The sequence below is a fragment of the Chenopodium album genome, chromosome 4 (genome assembly GCF_948465745.1).
Source record: "Chenopodium album chromosome 4, dcCheAlbu1.1, whole genome shotgun sequence".
Lineage (NCBI taxonomy): Eukaryota > Viridiplantae > Streptophyta > Magnoliopsida > Caryophyllales > Amaranthaceae > Chenopodium > Chenopodium album.
Window position 1 is genome coordinate 4097032 of NC_137837.1, and position 19178 is coordinate 4116209.

General features: G+C 35.7%; 2 protein-coding genes across 3 annotated transcripts in view; both read left to right on the forward strand.

Annotated features, from left to right (window-relative positions):
- Positions 1-14537, forward strand: part of LOC145628617 (putative rRNA-processing protein EBP2 homolog) — a 36382-nt gene extending 21845 nt beyond the window's left edge. Inside the window, exons 2-3 of the mRNA XM_081680955.1 lie at positions 12186-12208; positions 13415-14537. Of these exons, the coding sequence (XP_081537081.1) occupies positions 13437-14354 (918 nt within the window). The 5' untranslated portion in view covers positions 12186-12208; positions 13415-13436 and the 3' untranslated portion in view covers positions 14355-14537. The remainder of the gene's footprint in view (positions 1-12185; positions 12209-13414) is intronic.
- On the forward strand, positions 6659-10765 carry LOC145628616 (ATP-dependent Clp protease proteolytic subunit 5, chloroplastic-like). 2 transcript variants are annotated; one of them, XM_081680954.1, is made up of 9 exons: positions 6659-6906; positions 7011-7115; positions 7250-7361; positions 7463-7555; positions 8547-8592; positions 8697-8769; positions 9720-9754; positions 9863-9951; positions 10220-10765. In XM_081680954.1, exons 1-9 carry the CDS (start codon positions 6767-6769, stop codon positions 10430-10432), a joined length of 906 nt encoding a protein of 301 aa, XP_081537080.1. In that variant the 5' UTR covers positions 6659-6766; the 3' UTR covers positions 10433-10765. The 2 variants fall into 2 exon arrangements, with proteins under 2 accessions (XP_081537080.1, XP_081537079.1); XM_081680953.1 differs by having other exon boundaries at positions 6662-6906; positions 6996-7115.
- Positions 14538-19178: the final 4641 nt, after the last annotated feature.

The window sequence follows — 19178 nt, forward strand, 5'->3', positions numbered from 1 at the left end:
CTCGCCGTCGCCGAACCACCCAGACCCCAACCCAAACCAGCCCAGCCCCCATTATCGTCTCCCCGACCCGAATCCATCGCCAAACCACCCAAATCCAACCCTAACCAGCCCAGCCACCGTACTCCTCTACCAAACCCAACCAAAAGTCGTCGCCAAACTGCCGAAACCCCGACCCACCCATACCCAAACCCACTAACCGCCCTACTCCTCTCACCCTCACCTTGAACCAAATCGGGGTTCGGGTTCTTTCGTGGGTACGTTTGGGCTGATTTCGGCAGTCAAGGGGTGGTCGGCTGGCTGGTTTTGTGGGTCAAGGGTGGTCGGTTGGGATTGGGTGACGGCGGTGGAGGCTGAGTTGGAGAACGGCGGTAGGAATGGCGGCGCCAGTGGTGGCTGGGTATTTTAAGGGTTTTCCCTTTTTTTTTTTAATTTTCTTTTTTTTTTCTTTTTTATTTATTTTAATCCAATGCACAATTGACACGTGTACAATGTGGGACCCACTAACGATTTTTTGGATGAAAAAGTTAAGTGGTGTTGAAATTAGAATTTTTGGTTTTTTGGTGGTGTTATAATCTAAGTTTTTTTTTGGTGGTGTTATTATCAAAATTGTGACAATTTTTGGGTGTTATTTTCTAATTTTTCCTCAATTTAATATATCCATGTGCCTCTTCTCCATAGAATGTGACAGATCTCTTTTTCAAAGTGACAAAGTGCCTCAAACTATTGTTAAAGTGTTTATTTATTTTTCGAAACTGGGGCCACTAGGCTAGTAAACTTCTTCATTGGCAAAGTTTTGAGTTGATTCAGGACTTCTTGATGACTGTCATATACCTCATGTTTTGTTTTTCAGTAATTGACATTATTAATACAGAGTAGGATTTAAGTAATACTCTAGTACGTAAATGGCATAGTCTATTGGAACTTAGCTCTGCTCTCCCCCTCCCCCAGGCCCCAGATAAACTAGTACATTACATTCTATTTGGAGTACTTTGTTATTTTGTATGTGGATGTTATCCATCTGATAGGTACATTTTATGATTTCTGAATTCTTTTGACATTCTTGTGTAATATGGGGGTGTTCTTCTAAAGTTCTAAGTGCCGCTACCAAAGGTGAATCATCCGTACATAATTGATGATTAGATTGCTGACAATGTAGATTTAGCGTCATTATCAGAGGCTTATTGTTCTATTTAGTGATAATAAATTTAATAAGAAATAAGCTATAGTGAAATTTAGGTATTCTCTCACCTTTAACTGTACATAATTGTACATTGGTGGCTCTGGCTCTTAGACAATTATCCCAATTTTCCTGTTGATGTAATCTATTTCCGTGAACTCACATTTGGCTTAATTTGAAATAATCCTTGTGCTGGCAGTTGCATTGGTGAATAACTATTTTCTATCTGCTGATGTCCTCGCCCTGAGCATAATACATCTGTGATTTGCACTATGCAGGACTTGGCTTGGATTTGGGATATATACTTCTCTTGCTCAGTTGGATTTGGCTATTCACAGTAGCTAGAAGAAGAAGAAAGAGAAATCAAAGAGCCAATACTTTAAGCAAAGTGGTGGTTAGGTATTGCCGCAGCAAACGTGGTCTAAGGATGGTATGATTGATGCACTGCTGATGAACTAGAGAAAGCTACTGATGGCTGCAGTGGAAACAGTGTTGGGTCAGGGAGGTCAAGGTAAAGTTTATCAAGGTATGTTGAGTGATGGAAATATTGTTACCATAAAGAATTCCGTTTTAGGAAACTACAATAACTAATTCATTAATGAAATGGGTATGTTATCACAAATCAATCACAGAAATATCAACTTGTTAGGAATTAGAAATAGGGTTCTTTTTAAATGCATACGTGGTTCTAGTGTGGATTTCCCAATTACATGGGAAATGCATTTGCAAATAGCTATTGATGTCGCAGGACCACTCACTCACTTACACTCAGCATTCTGAAGGGCTGTCCTTTGTAGAGACATACAAACTCTCAACATACTCCTTGATGTGAAATATAGAGCAAAATTATCAGAATTTGCGACATCAATGTTGGTGTTGATCTAACTCATTTAACCACTCGTATTCAAGGTACTTTTGGTTATCTAGTTCCTGAATATTTCTGGTCAAAGAAATTTACTGAAAAGAGCGATGATTATGGTTTTAGAGTTGTTCTTGTAGAGCTTTGGACAGGATAAAGGGCTGTTAATCCCACTGAATCTCATAATGGAAAGTGTCTTGTGTCATATTTTCTGTGAACTTGGGAAAATTCCAATTTGTATGATATTTTGGATGGTCAAGTTGCAAAGGAGGGCAGGGAAGAAGCTATATTTGCTGTTGCTAACCTTGCTAAAGGGTATCTGAACATTGATGAAAAGCAAAGGCCAACAATAATGAGAGCTTTAGAGTTGGAAGTGATCAGTTAACTTCGCCATGTGCTTGTTTCGGTTCAGAAGAATCTGCTAGAGGTCACTGCAGAGACATTAATAGAGATTATTCATAGTCTAATTGTGTAAGTGGTAGTCTTTTGCCTCCAGACACATTTTATCTGGAAGAAAATCAGTCTTTTTTCTTCAATTTGGTCCATGGGCTCAAGAATTCAACTTGAAACTTATTATGGGACATGATTTTTTTGAACTCTGGTATTGGCAACCAGAATTTTCTATGATCCTATCGTCTGCTGCTATATTTATCAGGTCAGAAAACGTGCATGTTTCAAATCAAAACAATCCACCAGAGATCAATGACCTCCAACGTTACGAAATAATTGATTAGGTCTGCTTCCTCCCTTTCCACAAACACCACTCGATCAAAATACATCACAGTTTGTTGTAAATGCTGCTGAGTTAACGAGGTAGCTAGCAATTTGATTTGTTATACATGGCTCTAGTTCTTTTTTTTTTTTTTTTTTTTTTTTTTTTTTTTGTTGCCTTTTCTGATTTTGGGTTAAGAATTGATTAGGTCTGTTACTATTTGTATATCTGATTTGTATTATACTACAAGTATTTGTGAGCCTATGACTAATGATCAATTGATCACTTCTGTACTAATGATTCGAAGTAAATCGAAATTGATTTCAAATCAAAGCTAAACCCAATAGACACTTCTACCCTCGATAAATATCATATTATGATCTCTATTAAACTATAAGCTACGAAAAATTAAATCCTGAACACGTATTAGTGTTAGCTTAGACGAAATTAGTAGTTTAGTACATATTGTGATCAAATTTTTGTAGAGCACTCAGCTTTTGTACATTATGACCAGCCAATTTCAATCACTAAATTTATCATGAAGATTAGCAAGTTTACGGTATTGGATTAGATAGATTGCAATAAAGAAGGCATTGTACCAAGAAGAAGATTACACATTTAGCTTCTTCCTTATTTCATGGCGTTCATGGTAATTCTTCCTTCCTTTCTTATTTTAGTTTTTATTCCCTACATTTCTCTTCCATTTCTATTATTCATGATCACCTTCTATTTCTCAATTCTGTTAAAGAACAATGCAAATTAGGGTTTTCCGATCTTAAACTTCCTCTCTCACTCTTTCATCAATTGACTAATTTGCGTCCTCTTCCTTTTGTTATCGTTTTCAATCAGCTTTTCTTGCCATTTCCAAATTTGAAATGGCTTCATCCTCACTCCATCGAGGATCGTTAAAATATTATAAAAGTTATCATTACTACCTTAATTAATGGCTATGTCCACTGTCGTAAGCTTCCTCAAGCTACTCAGTTATTGAATAAGATTGTCAACTTAGGTTTCCAACCTGATATTGTTACTTATGGTGCTATTTTCAAAGGCCTTTGTAGTATCGGTGACAATGATAGGGCTCTCACTTTGCTTACCAAAATGCAGTCTGATGCTCATTGTAAGCCTGACCTTGTCATATATAACAGTATTATTGATAGTCTCTGTAAGGACAGCTTATTACAACAAGCTATCGACCTGTTCTCTGCTATGAAAACCGAGGGCATTCAACCCGATGTTGTCACTTATACCTCCTTGTTTCGAGGCTTCTACAATTCTGGATGCAGGAAAGAGGCTAAGGGTTTGTTGACTGAGATGTTAAAGACCAACATAGCTCCTGATGTTAAGACCTACAGCATGCTGATTGGCATGTTATGTAAAGATGGTAATGTTGTGGAAGCAAAAGCGATTTTAAGACAAATGACTGACAAAGGTGTAGCTCCTGACATTATCACTTACAGTGCTTTACTTGATGGTTATTGTTTGCATGGTCAGATGGAAGATGCAGAAAAGCTACTTGATATCATGGTCCTGAATGGTTGTGAGCCTGATCTAGTAAGTTTTAGTACTATGATCAATGGATATGTCAAACTCAAAAACATTGACAAGGCTCTTACTGTATTAGAAAATATGTTTCGGAAAGGTATAACACCAGATGTTGTAACCTATAGCACTCTTATTGATGGCTTGTGTAAAGCCGATAGACTTACACTTGCACGGGAGTTTTTCACAGATATGCAAGCTCACGGAGTTACTCCTAATGTTGTCACATATAATTCATTACTTGATGGCCTTTGTAAAAGTACACGGTTGGGTGAGGCAGTGGCTTTACTCGAAGATATGAAGGATAAAGGTATTAAGCCTGATATTATCACTTATAGTATCCTAATAGACAGCTTGTGTGAGGCTGGACAACTTGAAGAGGCTGCAAATTTCTTCTCTGATCTTGTATCCAAGGGTCTGCAACCCAATTCTAAGACATACACCATGATGATTAAAGGCTTCTGCAAGGAAGGACTCATTGGTGAAGCTGCTCAATTTATTAAGCAAAATGGAGGAAAATGGTATCACCCCTAATCATTCGAGGATACATTCTCAATAATGACTTGTCAAATGCATTGTCCAATCGCGACATTATGGTTAGCAAAGGATTTGAAGCCGATGCTGACATTTTCTCGTTGTTTCAATTTGAAGACGATTTGAAGCCTGTTGCCTTCTGGAGTTCTGGTAACTTGTGTGACTCGTCAAAGGACCTACTTCAAAAACTTATTCATTGACTTGAGATTAACTATCATCTTTATCTTATGCAATTAGTGGCAACTGAAAAGTTGTTTTGTCATTCAATTAAAGTCCAATGCTCTATATTTGTTGATTTTGTTTTGTTACATTATACATAACAAATTGTTGGTTATCACAGAATATTTGAATATCTTCTTTTAATTGTATTTCCTGCTGATTTATCTGTATTGTGAGTTTGTGACTAACAAAAGAAGTGGAATGCAACATGGATAAAAAGGAGGGAATGCAAGCAACTGGGATAAGCGACGATCCATATTATGTCTCGATGTGTTCTTGAACTGCATAGACTATGTCAAATATAATGTTCCAGATCACACTTTTAGGTTATTGTTTTGAATTATTTGATCCCCCTTCCAACCACCCCTTTATTCTTCATCGCAGTGGCGTATGTGGTGGAACATAGGTGGATTATTGTCAATCATCTTCCAACTCCAATCACTATGTGTTTATGTCTGTAAATGATAAATATAATGGTGAGATGATAGTTGCTCCACTAATTTAGGGTGTTAGTATGCTTGATGAATTAATCTATCAGTTTTGGAGAAATTCATACTTGAAATTGAAACTAATGTTTGGAATTTTGAATTATGGTCATCTAAGACTTGGTCTAGTTGAACAAGATTTATGTATCAAGTGCTGTATTAAGTTAGCTAACTTGTCATTGTAATATGTACTTAGATTGCCAAATTGTGATGAACAATTGAACATGTTTCCACGGGTATGCTTGTAATACTAAATAAATTAACTAAGGAAGAATTAACTAACAATAATTATATTTCAAAATTAAATCTGGCTAATGCCGACCAAATAAATCATAAGATGAATCTTTTTTTTTTTTTTTTTTTTTTTTTAACAATTCATAAGATGATCAATGAAACTTTTTAATTTAAACATACTCGGTAATCTAAAGCATATTAGACTCTACTATGTTGCCAAGTCTATAACCCAAGACAAGCTGCTCTAACTCATCGGTTAGAATAACCCATCAACTCCCATATATACCAACTAATCTAAGGACTTCGTACTTTTTTATTTTTATTATTATTATTTTTTTTGACAAAGGTACATTTGTTAAGATTTTGTAAGGATTAAAATTGATCCATAAACCTAAAATCTGCTTTGTATTAGAATTTGATTTTATTCCAAATCTTGAATAATTTTTATTTTTAATTGTGATAAATAGCCTAAAAATAGTTGATTTATTACTCCGTAACAAAAAAAAAAAAAAAAAAAAGTCAACCGCAATTACGCCCTCAATAATAAAACGAAACTCTAACCCAAAACCATGTGTTGGGTCAATTCCTCGTCCTTGTACAAACCAAGTTCGACATTCTTAGATACTAACCCGATCTATTAAGGGTCTGTTCTCTTTAGCTTAGTGTCAGTTCAGTTCAATTCAGATTCTAATTTCCTTCTTATGGTTTAGTTCAACTCAGTTCAGTTCGGTAAATCAAAATAGACCCTAAATCATTTTTTTTTTTCACAATTATAATCATCAACATTGAAAATTCAATGGTTTGTTTGATGAATCTAGCAAGTCCACGTCCATCTTAGCCATTATTTTTACAGGCCCATAAAAATTCGACCCAATTTTCTTTCCTAATCTCATTTTACCATTTTCTCTTTCCCCTAAAAACCTTGGCTAACATTTCTTCTCTCTTTCTCTCTCCTTCACTCTCAGCTCAAGAAGATATCTCCAGAAAAAAGCTTCACACCAAAAATGGCTCACTCGTTTATGGCGTTACAACCTTCTTCAACAACAACTCCAAGACTCAACACTTCCATCTTCGACCTCCACTCTTCTTCTCGCTCCTTTGACTCTCATTTTCTCTCTCTTCCTTTCAAGCCTCTTTCCTCCAGGTAATTTCATGCTATTTACTCAAGATTTGTTTGATTTCTTTTTGTTTTTGTCGGTAATTTGTAATTCATTGATTTTAATTTTTGGATAGGGTTTTGAAATCCAGTAATTCTACCGAAAAAATTCGACGAAGTTCTAGTGTTAAGGCGTCGTATTCTGATGGATTTGGAACTCCTCGAAGAAATGAACGTTCTGGAATTTGGTCCATTAGGTAGGGTTTGTCGAATGTAATTTAGTTCAATTTTATCGATTTGATTTATTATTATTGTTGTTGTTTGTGTAATTTTGTTTTGTTTAATTGTAATGGAAGTTTGGAGTATATGAAATTTGAATTAAATTTTGTAGAGATGATTTGTTGGTTCCGTCTTCGCCGTATGTTCCTGCTTATGCTGGTCAAGGACCGCCTCCTATGGTACAAGAGAGGTTTCAGAGTGTGATTACTCAGTTATTTCAATATGTAAGGGTTTTTGTTTTTGTTTTTGTTTTTGAATTTTGATTGATTTTGTTGGTTTATTAGCTATTGTTGATTGAATTTAGAAGTTTATTTGTTCGGTATAGAGAATTATCCGGTGTGGTGGCGCGGTTGATGATGATATGGCTAATGTAATTGTTGCTCAACTTCTATACCTCGATGCCGTTGATCCTACCAAGGTTGGTTTGCTGCTTTTGAAGCTTTGAATACGGTTTACAATTGTTTTGCTGATTATAATTAAGTTGGTTGTCTAATTAGAAATGTCCTGTTCTGCTTACTTCTGTATACTTATTGCTGAGTTTGCAATTCAGTGGCTGTATTACGATGTTTTCCTTACTTGAACGATTATTACATGAGAACTAGATCACATGGAAGTGATGGAATCAAAACCATTTTCTTAGGTGCTATTAAGCCTTCTTTGTGATCAGGCGCTGTTTCCATAGGATATTTCCTATTCTTTTGAAAGTGTTGCAAGTTAGCTTTTTATTTGATTCACTAATTTTAAGCTAGCTGGCTTGTAATGAGAAGTTACTCCACCAAACTTCTGAAAAGTTTTGCTAGCTTACTATAACTTATTTTCATTTTACCATGTTATATATAGAAAATTACTACCATATCAGCCCACTATTCTATTTATGTGGAAACGTCAGTTTATGTCACCCAATAGGTTTTTCTGCCAGCAGTTTTTTCAGCATTCACCTGTTGTTTTTATTAAATAGTACTAAGTTTATAAATGCAGATTAGAGGAAACTATACTAATATATGTTTTTTAAAACTCTATTCTATTGATAGGTATGATAACATATAGATAACTGTACAAATTTGTTAGCATGTTATATACACGTTTTTGCTCTCTTGTAAGTGCCTACTCAGTATGTTGTGCTGCAAAGAAAGAATTAAATCTGTAATGCAAAGTTAAGCTGTGATTGATAGTTATATTGATTCTCTTTTTGCACCTGATGTCTTCTAAGGATTTGTGAAATCATATGGCGGTTTAAACTTTCACTAGAATATACATAATTTGCTAATCCATTTCCTTGGGATCATAACAAATGTGCAGTACCCTTATTGAATGGTATTGACAACTATCAACTTATAGTATTTGATTTTTTGGATTTTACTACCATACCTCTCTATTTGTATTTGATATATTTGTGGTGACATGCACAGGATATAGTCATGTACGTGAATTCCCCTGGAGGATCAGTTACAGCTGGTAACCTTTGTTTATTAATTTGTGTTCACTTTACGGGCATGTGATGGCATCTCCTCACTTTCTTTCCTTAGCAAGCTGACTGGTCCTAATCATTGTCTTGTTAGGAATGGCTATATTTGACACGATGAGGCACATCAGACCTGATGTCTCCACTGTATGTGTTGGACTTGCAGCAAGGTGACTTAATATTTTCCTATTATTTTAATTCATTTTCATCATTATCTTATATCTATGCTTTCAATCCATTATCTCGTTCTTTGTAACAATTTTAGCAACTATAGGTATCTTTATTTTTGCCTTTAGCTCCATTGATGCTCATAATATTAGGTGGCTCCATTTGTCATGTTAGTCCATTTGTATGTGTTGAATATTCTTGTTGAGAAGCAACTCTTACCAGTAACACCTTCCTCTTTATGCATTTTTCTTCACAAGATTCCCCTCCCCAGCTCCCAACCTTGCATTTTGAGTGTTTTTGTAAGTTTCCATACTTTTAACGGTGTGTTTGGATTGAAGGAAATGTAGGGAAATGAAGGGATGGATTATTTTTCATTTGGATAACAAATGAGAAAGGAAAGGAATTGGAGGGTAGAGAAATGGAGGGATTAAATTGTAAGAAATTCATCTCTCCATCAATGGAGAGATTTGGAAGGAAAACTCATCTCCCTTCCCTGCCTTCCCTTCTTTTCCTTCACTTTTTAATATCCAAACACAATGTGAATCAGTTTAGGACTTTAGGTGTTTGGAGGAGACCTATCACCATTCTTTCATGTTCAACCCCAGAAGCAGTAAATAATTGTAAGGTTGCAATGTAATTGAAGTCTTTTAGCCCTAAGTGTAATGTTTACCCATCTCTTCTTAAAGCATTTTGCTATTCCTGTCAAGTCGGCTCCTATGGTGTCTTTTATTCTATATGAGTGATATATTTTGAGCCTTGTAGGGTGTTCTGCTTTTTAGGTGTCTTCCTAACTTAACTGGTTCCTGGGTTTTTGAGTGGCAAATGATTTCTTATTTTTGTGTTCAGCTTTTCCATGTGTGTATATTTAAATGGTTGCTATTTTGTATGTGGATGTTATCCATCTAATAGGTAACTTATATGATTTCTGAATTCTATTGGCCTTCTTGTGCAGTATGGGAGCATTCCTTCTAAGTGCCGGCACCAAAGGTGAATCTTTTATACATGATTGATTCTTAAATTACTGACAATGTAGATTTTGCATCACCATCAGAGGCTTATTACTGTTCTACTTTTTGATAAAATAAAAATTTATAGGAAAAAGGTATAGCTTGCCTAATTCAAGGATTATGATCCATCAGCCTCTCGGTGGTGCACAGGGTGGTCAAACTGACATAGATATCCAGGTAATACTCTCACCTTCTAATATCACATCCTTTTACATTGTTGGCTCCAGGTCTTAGAAAATTATCCCCAGTTTTCTTGTTACCTTAATCTATTTCTGTGCACACACATGTGACTTTATGTGAAAGCATAGATTCATGTTTATATGCTTACATTAGTCACGACCTTCATTTACTTGACCTCATCAACTTTAATGTGGAATCGGAAACACCTTACTGTCCCAATTTGTAAGAATGTGAATTCAATTGTTGATCATATTCCTCTGGCCAGGCAAATGAAATGCTGCACCACAAGGCAAATCTCAATGGTTATCTGGCCTACCACACTGGTCAAAGCTTGGCAAAGATCAATCAAGACACTGACCGTGATTTCTTTATGAGTGCCAAAGAAGCCAAAGAATATGGGCTCATCGATGGTGTCATTATGAACCCTTTAAAAGCACTACAGCCACTAGCTGCTGCAACTGCTGATCAGGCATCGTGATAGCAGCAGGTCAATTGTCGTCGTGTTAGTCTTAGAAGATACTGCAGTGGAGTCCGTTCTCACTGCAGGCACACACTCTCATATTATGAATTTTGAATATATGACCAGGAATTGAGTAAGTACTAGATGACTTGTTTGGTTGATTGAAGGGAGTTCGGTCTTGAGACATGAAAGATTAATCTACTGTGCACCCATGATGTGATATGAAAGATTGAATTATAGGTCGTTCTTGTAATTTGGTCAAAATCATACCTTGTTTGTAATCCTGTTGCAATCAGAAAATGGAAGATTATTAGAAATTTCTTGCATAATATTTGAACTTTTATTTGACAACTGTGACTAGAAATTGTGGAGTTGACAAGTTCCAAGTGAATTAATAAATAAGTTAATAACAAGCCGTAATTTGCTAAATTAATTGAGGGTGAACATATATTTAGTATGATTGGAAGTTCTGGCTCAATTTCATAGTTGCCTAACTTAATTTAACATGGATATAAACTACATGACTCAACTCATTTATGCTCATAAACACTTCTTTCTTATTCCTTTAACCACCACATTTAGTGAATGTATGAATTTACTCGTATCTTAAATCTTGGGTAAGGAGGAGAGAAGAGAAGGGAAGGGAAGAGATATTGAGATGACGCAGCGAGGTTGGGATGAGCTAGGAATGGCAACGGATCGGATTCGGGTCGGATGTGGCTAAATCCGAATCCGATCCATTTAGTAAACGGATCCTGGACTCGGATCCGAATCCGAAAAATCCGAGTCCGAATCCGATCCGACTCGTTAAAGTATAAACATAACACATTTAAATTATAAACTAAGTTACATAACAAAATTTTGCTACAAAACAAGCAAATAATTGTCCCAAGTTATTGAGTATATGCTTATACTCTCGAATTCGGACTCGGATCGGACTCCGTCGGACTTTGCGTAGGGTCCAAGTCTGATCCACCTCCTATTCAGATTCGGATTCAGACTAATTTTAAACGGATTCGAATCGGGTTTTTTCCTTCGAATCAGATCGGATTCAAATCGAACTTGGATTAAATTGCCATCCCTAGGATGAGGGTTTGCAAGGGAAGATAGATAATGTGCTATGAATGAAATCATTGAATTGTAGAGATTAGATGTATTTAAGTGGATTGCTAATAATTGAATATTGTCTCTTTTCTTTTTAATTGCAACATTCGGAAATTCGTGGGCTAAGAACTTTGAGAGTAATTCCAAAACTTTGTAATGTTTACATACACTATAATTATATTATAGTCATGTGAGATTTTGTTAAATTTGTCTCATTGTAATTATTAAATTTTTTTGTCTTTTTTTTTATAAATTGAACTAATATACAATTCAAGATATTAGTGGTGTAAAATATGCATAGACAATTGTAATTAAAAAAAAGAACTTAGGATTACGTGAAACCAATTAAAAATTTTGACGGTGAAACAATATTTAAGCGATGAACTAGAATGATATATGAGCGTGTAGGACTTAACACTCTATAAATACACTCGGGTGTACCTAAGAGGGAAAAGCTAATTTTATTATTGATGTGGCTAAGATTTGGAGCCCAATTCAAAAGTTTTATAAGGCTAAGCAAACATACAATAATCCATAGGCCAAGGCCCAAGCTAAATCGCAAAAACTACTTTGACGACCGAGGTCTTCTTTACTACTCAATTGAGCAGCCGTTAGGTAACACACAGAAAATACAGAACATTTTCTCTCCATTGCAGCCCTTTTTAATTCTCCATTGCAGCGTCTTTCCAGGTATGATATTGGTTTACGTTTTATTCATCGACTATTCTTGTTCAATTTAGTATTTTAGGGTTGATTGCTAAATTAATTCAATTTAGGGTTCGTTCTTCTAAGGTGAATTAATTGTTCAACTGTTGCTTATAATTTTTTTTTCTAAGGTTATAACTTTGAAATCCATATTCGTGCGAGAAGAATTTGAGTCAAATTTGCTAATGTGTTGCAGAACCCTATAATTATTGCTAGGACGAAACTATGATTTTTTTTTTTTTTTTTTTTTTTTTTTTTGGGTTTTGTTTTTATGCGGGTACAGTTGAAAACTTTAGAGAATACATGAAATGGTGAAGAAAAAATTAGGGTTTTTTTTAAAAAAATTTGTTGTGTTGGCGGTGCAAAACTAATTCATGTTCGAATTGCGTTGGATGTACTTGGTTAACTTGAATTTGTTATCAAGTCTCTTAAATAATTGGTATTTACTGAGTATATATTTCTGTTGTTGAATAGAATTATATGTTTGAATTTTATTAATCAGTGCACTAGTGTTAATTGAAGGCTTGAAGCTAGCGACTGCAATCAAGAAATTGTATTGGTTGCATTGTTTACTGTTCTGGTTGCCTATAATGGAAAAATATGTTATGTGGTTGTAATCGGTTTTTGCCCATTACTTTAGAAAATTCCTTTTTGTACAACAATAAGCACAAATTAGTCTATCATGTTGAGCAAGAATATGTTTATAGGTATGTGAAAAATATTGTGGCGAATGAGAAGGAAGTATATGCTAAGAGAAGCATTGTGGTTTGAGTTATGATGAGAAAAGTCTTAATTTAGAGTTTGAGTATTACTAGGTTATGCTAAGAATATGTTTATAGGTTTGTGAAAAATATTGTGGCGAATGAGAAGGAATTATATGCTAAGAGAAGCATTGTGGTTGAGATATAATGAGAAAAGTCTTATTTTAGAGTTTTGAGTATTACTAGGTTGAAGGTGCTGTAAACTTTTAGAAGGCTTATGCATTCCCTTGCCTCTACCCGTGTTGTTTTTTTTTTGTTTTTCACATGATGGTTTATTGTTAATGGACATTTGTGCATATTCTACCGTTATTGTTAAAATTGTTGGTGTATTGGGGAATAGTTTGCTATCTTTTATTCTACTGCCATACACTGGCTGTAAACTTGAGAAGATTTGTCTGCTTTGTTTTTAACTTGCTTACTTCCTTGTTAGATATACTTGCAAGCAAGCGAAGATGGTTGTGCTTAAGAAATACCCATCTTCCATCAAAGGAGGTGAAATGGAAGATGATGAAGAGTTCGACACAGTGGTCAGTGATTCAGAATCTGATCTGGAATCTGAATCAGATGGTGAAGAAAAAGATGAAATAAAGCTAACAGAACCTTCAAAAACTGCTATCAATAATAAGGAGGGTCTTCTTGAGAAGCTTAGTGAGATAAGCTGGCCTAAGGATGCCGATTGGATACACAGTCTTTCAGTAGTTATTGATCAAGACCAAGAAGTTGATGTGAATGATGACCTTGCACGTGAGGCTGCATTTTATACACAAGCTTTACAAGGAACCAGAGAAGCCTTTGCAAAGCTTGAATCTAAAGGGCTCCCATATCTAAGGCCGTTTGATTATTATGCTGAAATGGTGAAGACAGATGCTCATATGGGAAAAGTGAAGGGAAAACTCTTGTTGGAGAAGAAGCTAAGGGAAGAACAAGAAGAGAGAAGGAAAGCAAGAGAAGCTAAGAAATTCTCCAAACAGGTACAGGCTGAAAAACAGAAAGACCGAGCCAAGGAGAAAAAGGAGAGCATAGAATCTGTTAAGAAATGGAGGAAACAGAGGGAAAAGAGTGGTTATGCAAATGATAAGGACGAGATGAAATTGTCATTTGAGGAAGGTGGAGGTGGAGCCAAAGGGAAACGCAAAGGGCCTCCTGGTGTGTCTCCTGGAGATAGGTCTGGTGGGAAGGCAGGAAAGTTTAACAAGGGGGGTCAAAAGGGCATGGACAAGAAGAGGAAGAGTCGTGATTTTAAAGATTCTAAATTTGGGTTTGGGGGCAGGAAAGGCGGGAAGAAGCAGAACACTGCTGAAACAACCAACGACTTCAAAGGGTTTAATAAGGAGTCTCGTTCTGGTAACAAGAAAAGAAAGCAATTCTAGATTTTATTTTTCTTAAGCCTTCTCGTATGTGTTGATCTACAGTTTTGTAGCCTGTTTGATTTTGTAATGTCTTGAAGCAGTCAGCAGTTTATAACATTTTTGAGATTATTGTTATATGGTGATCAATGTAGAATTATTTCACAGAACTAGACAATACTATATGAACTACAGCTTAGTGGATCATACAGGAGCATTTGAATAAATCAGTTTTTTTTTTTTTTTTTTTGATAAAAAATACTCTTCAATCAGGTTGTTGAACGATTGCTTAGAGAGTCAAATTAATAACTAATTACTATTTACAACGAATACAAATTTGTGGAAATGAAGTTCAGGGAAGACAGAAAATGAGAAATTAGTGCAACTAGACAAGATACTTAGTTTCTTCTGAATGATTGGATGAATTTGAAGGAGCAAGCCCTTACGATAATGTTCTGAAGTTTGCTGCTGTGAGAGTAATATAAAACAATGGCATCGATCTTCTGGAAATAATGATAAACTAAACACAGATGCGACAACAGTGGGGATGTAGGATCGGGAATGATAGCCAAAGATGCTGTTAGTGACGTTCTGAAAACCCAAGTGCGGGTGACTGCTCTCCTATGACAGCTGAAGCAAGGGCTATGTAGTATGTACATTGGCCTGTTACATGCTTTTGAGGCAGGGCTTAGATGAGTTGTAGCTGAAATAGATTGCCTCCTTCTAGCTATTGACTATTTGACTTGGATATCGTTAGCTCAGCTAGCTCTCGGGGTCTAAATTTTTGTTCTCTTAAAACATGCTCATGCCAATGAATAGAACGCACCAAGATAAATTATGCACGAGAGGGTTTGATTCCAGGTCTTGAGTACAACTTTTCCGTAAGGCTTTAACCAAACTAAGCTTTTTTGTCTAGTTTAGAAAATAACCAAATTAAGCTGGTTGATCATTCATAACACAACATAGATATCAACGCACTAACACCATGATTACATGGATGATTAGATTGCAAGAAATTTAACTTAAATTGTTTATCAAGGGGGGAAATTGTAATATTTTGGGGTAATATGGGTAAAACCCGCTACTCCAATATCTAACGATTTTGCCCTTTAATAAAAGAAATACTCCGTATGTTTTACCACGTATAATGAGATTAACCGGCTTCCTCATTGACTACCATCCCTTTTTTGAAAGCACAAACTTTTAAAAAAAGCGGATGTACATCCAAATGTTGTACATTTGCTATAAAGTTACCTTAAAATGATCAAAAGTTACCATGTAATGAATTAAAGTTACCTAGTGTACTACATATATAAGTTACCCCGATATAAATTAAAGTTATTTATGTTTTATTAATAAAAGTTACCCCAAAAAGTGTAAAAGTTTCCTTAAATTCAACAAAAATTACCCCGATAATAATACTGTATATTGATACATACAAAAGTTTTTGTTTTGAAAGTGGGCTATGTAAACAGACTTACAGACTGCAGGCAGTAAACAAAAATTATGGACCATAAAAAGCCCAGCCAAACTTTTGAAGTCTTCGTCTCAAATCGCAAACCATAATTTCTGTTCTTCGTCGTTCCCAAATCTTCGCCTCTCTCGCTCTCCCCCCCTCGTATTCACCATTTCCGCCTTTTCTCTCTGGTATGCTTTCTCTCTCTTCTTAGCTTTCGATCTACATCTTAGATTCATTTCGTTCAATTATTTCTGATCTTTGTTCTTTTCGATTCTTGGTTTTTATTCTTAATTATTTGTTTTAGCTTGTTTTAAATTCGATTGAATGTTATGGATTCTGGGTCTAATTAAAGTTTTACGTTATTTTTTGATAAATCTATTTGCATCTAATTGTGTTATTGTAGTGTTGGTTTTGTTTTTTTGATTATTGTCAACTTGATATTTTACTCTATTTAATGTTGTGCTTTGGAGAAAAGAAAATAGCTTTTGAATTTTTTTGATTTGTCATTCGAATTTAGAATCATTGAAGAATTAAGAGGTTTTCATTGTGAATTTTGGCGAAGGTTATTTCTCAGATTGGATTTTAATGGTGTAAAGAAGGATATGTGAGAGAGTTAGGGTTTGATGGTATGTGTGGATTGAATGCTTAAAAAGATGATTTTCTTTGCCACCGATTACAATCCCTCTGTTACCTCAAGTTTGCTTGCCCTCATTTAGATGGTGTTTATTAGATTTTATCTGATTTTTGGTTACAGTGTTAGTTGTAGATATTAAGGAGTAGGAGGAAGGGGAGAGAGGGGGGGGGGGGGTAAATGTTGGAGCTTGTAGGTTTTGCAATTGTCAGAATTCAGAAGTAGTAAGATGCCCGACTTAGGATGTGACTAGAGTATCTACTGACTTGTTATGACTGTTTATCATCTAATATATGGGTATAGCACATTCAAAGTAAGGGAATTCTTTCATGGAAAAGCTTTTGAGCTCGGGTTCCTCATAACAAATTTGGTTGAAAAACCCAAGTCTTGATGCCAATGTTGGCCGGTTGGCCCCTAAATCCTTTCTCAATGAATGGAGAGAAAGTTTGCAAATCACCTTTGCCGGGGTAAGTGCTCGGATCAATTATGCCATAGATGTGCGGCACTCTACAGACCTAGAGTTTACAGAGTCTATAGCTGTTCTAGTGTGGTTAATTTTGAATACGACTATAGTTTGTTCATCAATTCATGTTGATCATGTTTGTTTGGAGTATATGACTTGAAATATGAAGTAGATTTTGATTTTATTTTTAAATTTTGGGTTTTTTTTTTAGGGAGAGGGGGGGGGGGGGGGGTATGGGCATTTTGGTCACTACCATAATTTTCCTCAATCAGTGCTTCTGAGTGCTTGACCACTCCCAAGGAAGAACAACAGGTTCTTATAGCAGTGATATGGAGGGGAGGGGGAGGGGGGGTGGGGTGGGGGGCAGGGTGGTAGAAAGGGAGTTTTGGTGCTTTTTACTTGGTTGGACAGGTTTTTGTTGAGAGTTTTAGTCTGGCAACTTTTGGGATTAGCATAGGATTAATCAACTTCAGTGTTTAGTTAGTAGTTACATTCCTGAAGCATATTGTTGTCAGTCCTTGATTTCTCCCAGAAAACTTGGCTGCATTTACCTATTAGTCCTGTACTTAAAACAGCAGTTCTGCTGCTTTCCACCAATATCTATAGGACTGTAGGTCAAGTCTCCTCTCTGTCTCACTTTTTTACCTGGTGGAATTGAAATATAATGCTGAATTGGTATCTTGATGCTGAAATCGTTCACGATTTCTGATTGTGAAATTTATGTGACCAACTTGAGCTTGTGGCTTAAAGCTTGGGTTGCTGTGTTTATATGATGAGTGGGCTTGTAGTTCATGCCTAGTTGCCTACTAGTGAGATAAAATTATGTGTACACTTTTCCATTAACTTTTCTAACTTTCTTTCAACTGATTTTTCTTGTTTTAAAATAGTACTCCGGTATAAATTTACTCAGGTAATTTAGATAGATATGCTATCCAGACCTGTAAAATGATGGAATTTCTAGTTATAGAATTATATTCAAGTGAATTGTTTGAATTTGTATGAATCTACTCTGTTAATGCATCTATGTTTTTCTAGAGTATATGTTTTCTAGAGTCCAGACAATGTGTTGATTGCATAATTATGTTGACTACATTATAGAAACGGGCCACAGTGGTTGCATTATCTGGACCAGGAAATTTTTGTATTGCTTGGTTTGTAAGTATATTTTTCTTACTAGTATAGAATGGTCATAATCTATATTTATCATAAAACAAGGAGATACAAGTCTGCATATGTGATTATTTCTTTGTCTCTCAACTAGTGTAACAAGGGTATTGGTCTCTTTTCAATTTTCATTCACCGTGTAACTGGAAATGACACCTTTGTTTAATCCTTTCTCCTCTTGTAGTATATCATTATATGCCACTTAAAGATTGTTATTACACTCAGGTGATAAATATGGCTGGCTCAAAGGTTGCTCATGCTGCCTTGAAAGGTCCCAGTGTTGTGAAAGAGATATTTATTGGCCTTGGACTTGGCTTGGTTGCTGGTACCATGTGGAAGATGCACCACTGGAATGAGCAGAGAAAAGTGAGATCCTTCTATGACATGCTGGAGAAGGGCCAGATCAGTGTGGTTGTAGAAGAGTAGATCATAGTAGATCATATTTGATGAAACTATGTTTTTGATTAAGTTGGTGTCTTTGAACAGCTCGATGGTCGTTTCTGCTGCTCATTGTAGAGGAAAGCAGTGCATAAACCCATGATTAATAATTTTTTTTATGCTGAAAGTTGATGTGGATTTTGTGTTATATCATGTTTTCTCCACTCTGACTGCGGTGTAAACCTTGAAAGTTGTCATTACCCTTTTGTGGTGAATGTTTATGAGAACATGATAACTATTTTTTATCCGATGTAGACTTCTCTGATCGTTTTTCTTTAATAAAGTGTATAATATCAGTACGTTTGAGAGTGACAACCTAAGTATGGAGGTTGTCCTTGTGATCTTTCGAAGGAAATTAAGTCTTAGAGTGGCCGGCTGGCTGCTCATTAGTTGCCATGCTTATGCTTGATGTGAAGAGGCATTTGTCCTATATCTTTCTTTTCTGAGCGTGATCTATGTGTTTCAGCTATGGTTTATGTAGATCTTTGCTGCAATCTATTTAATCATGTTTCAGCTTTGGTCTTCTTAGACCTTTGCTACAATTTCTGACTGAATCAGAATTATAGTTTGGGCCTGAATTTGTAGTTTAGTAGGTATGAAGGGGTTGAAGTCTGATGTGATTAACTTGACAATTATCATTTGAATCGTCAACTCGACTGTAAACATTTTTTTAAACGGGAGCTAGCTGATGAT

Excerpts from the sequence above, each read along its gene's own strand:
- LOC145628616 (XM_081680953.1), top strand. The coding sequence starts at position 6,767 with ATGGCTCACTCGTTTATGGCGTTACAACCTTCTTCAACAACAACTCCA. Across the intron at positions 8,593-8,696 it reads TGGAGGATCAGTTACAGCTG|GAATGGCTATATTTGACACG; the intron begins GTAACCTTTGTT and ends TTGTCTTGTTAG. Across the intron at positions 9,755-9,862 it reads TCTAAGTGCCGGCACCAAAG|GAAAAAGGTATAGCTTGCCT; the intron begins GTGAATCTTTTA and ends AAAAATTTATAG.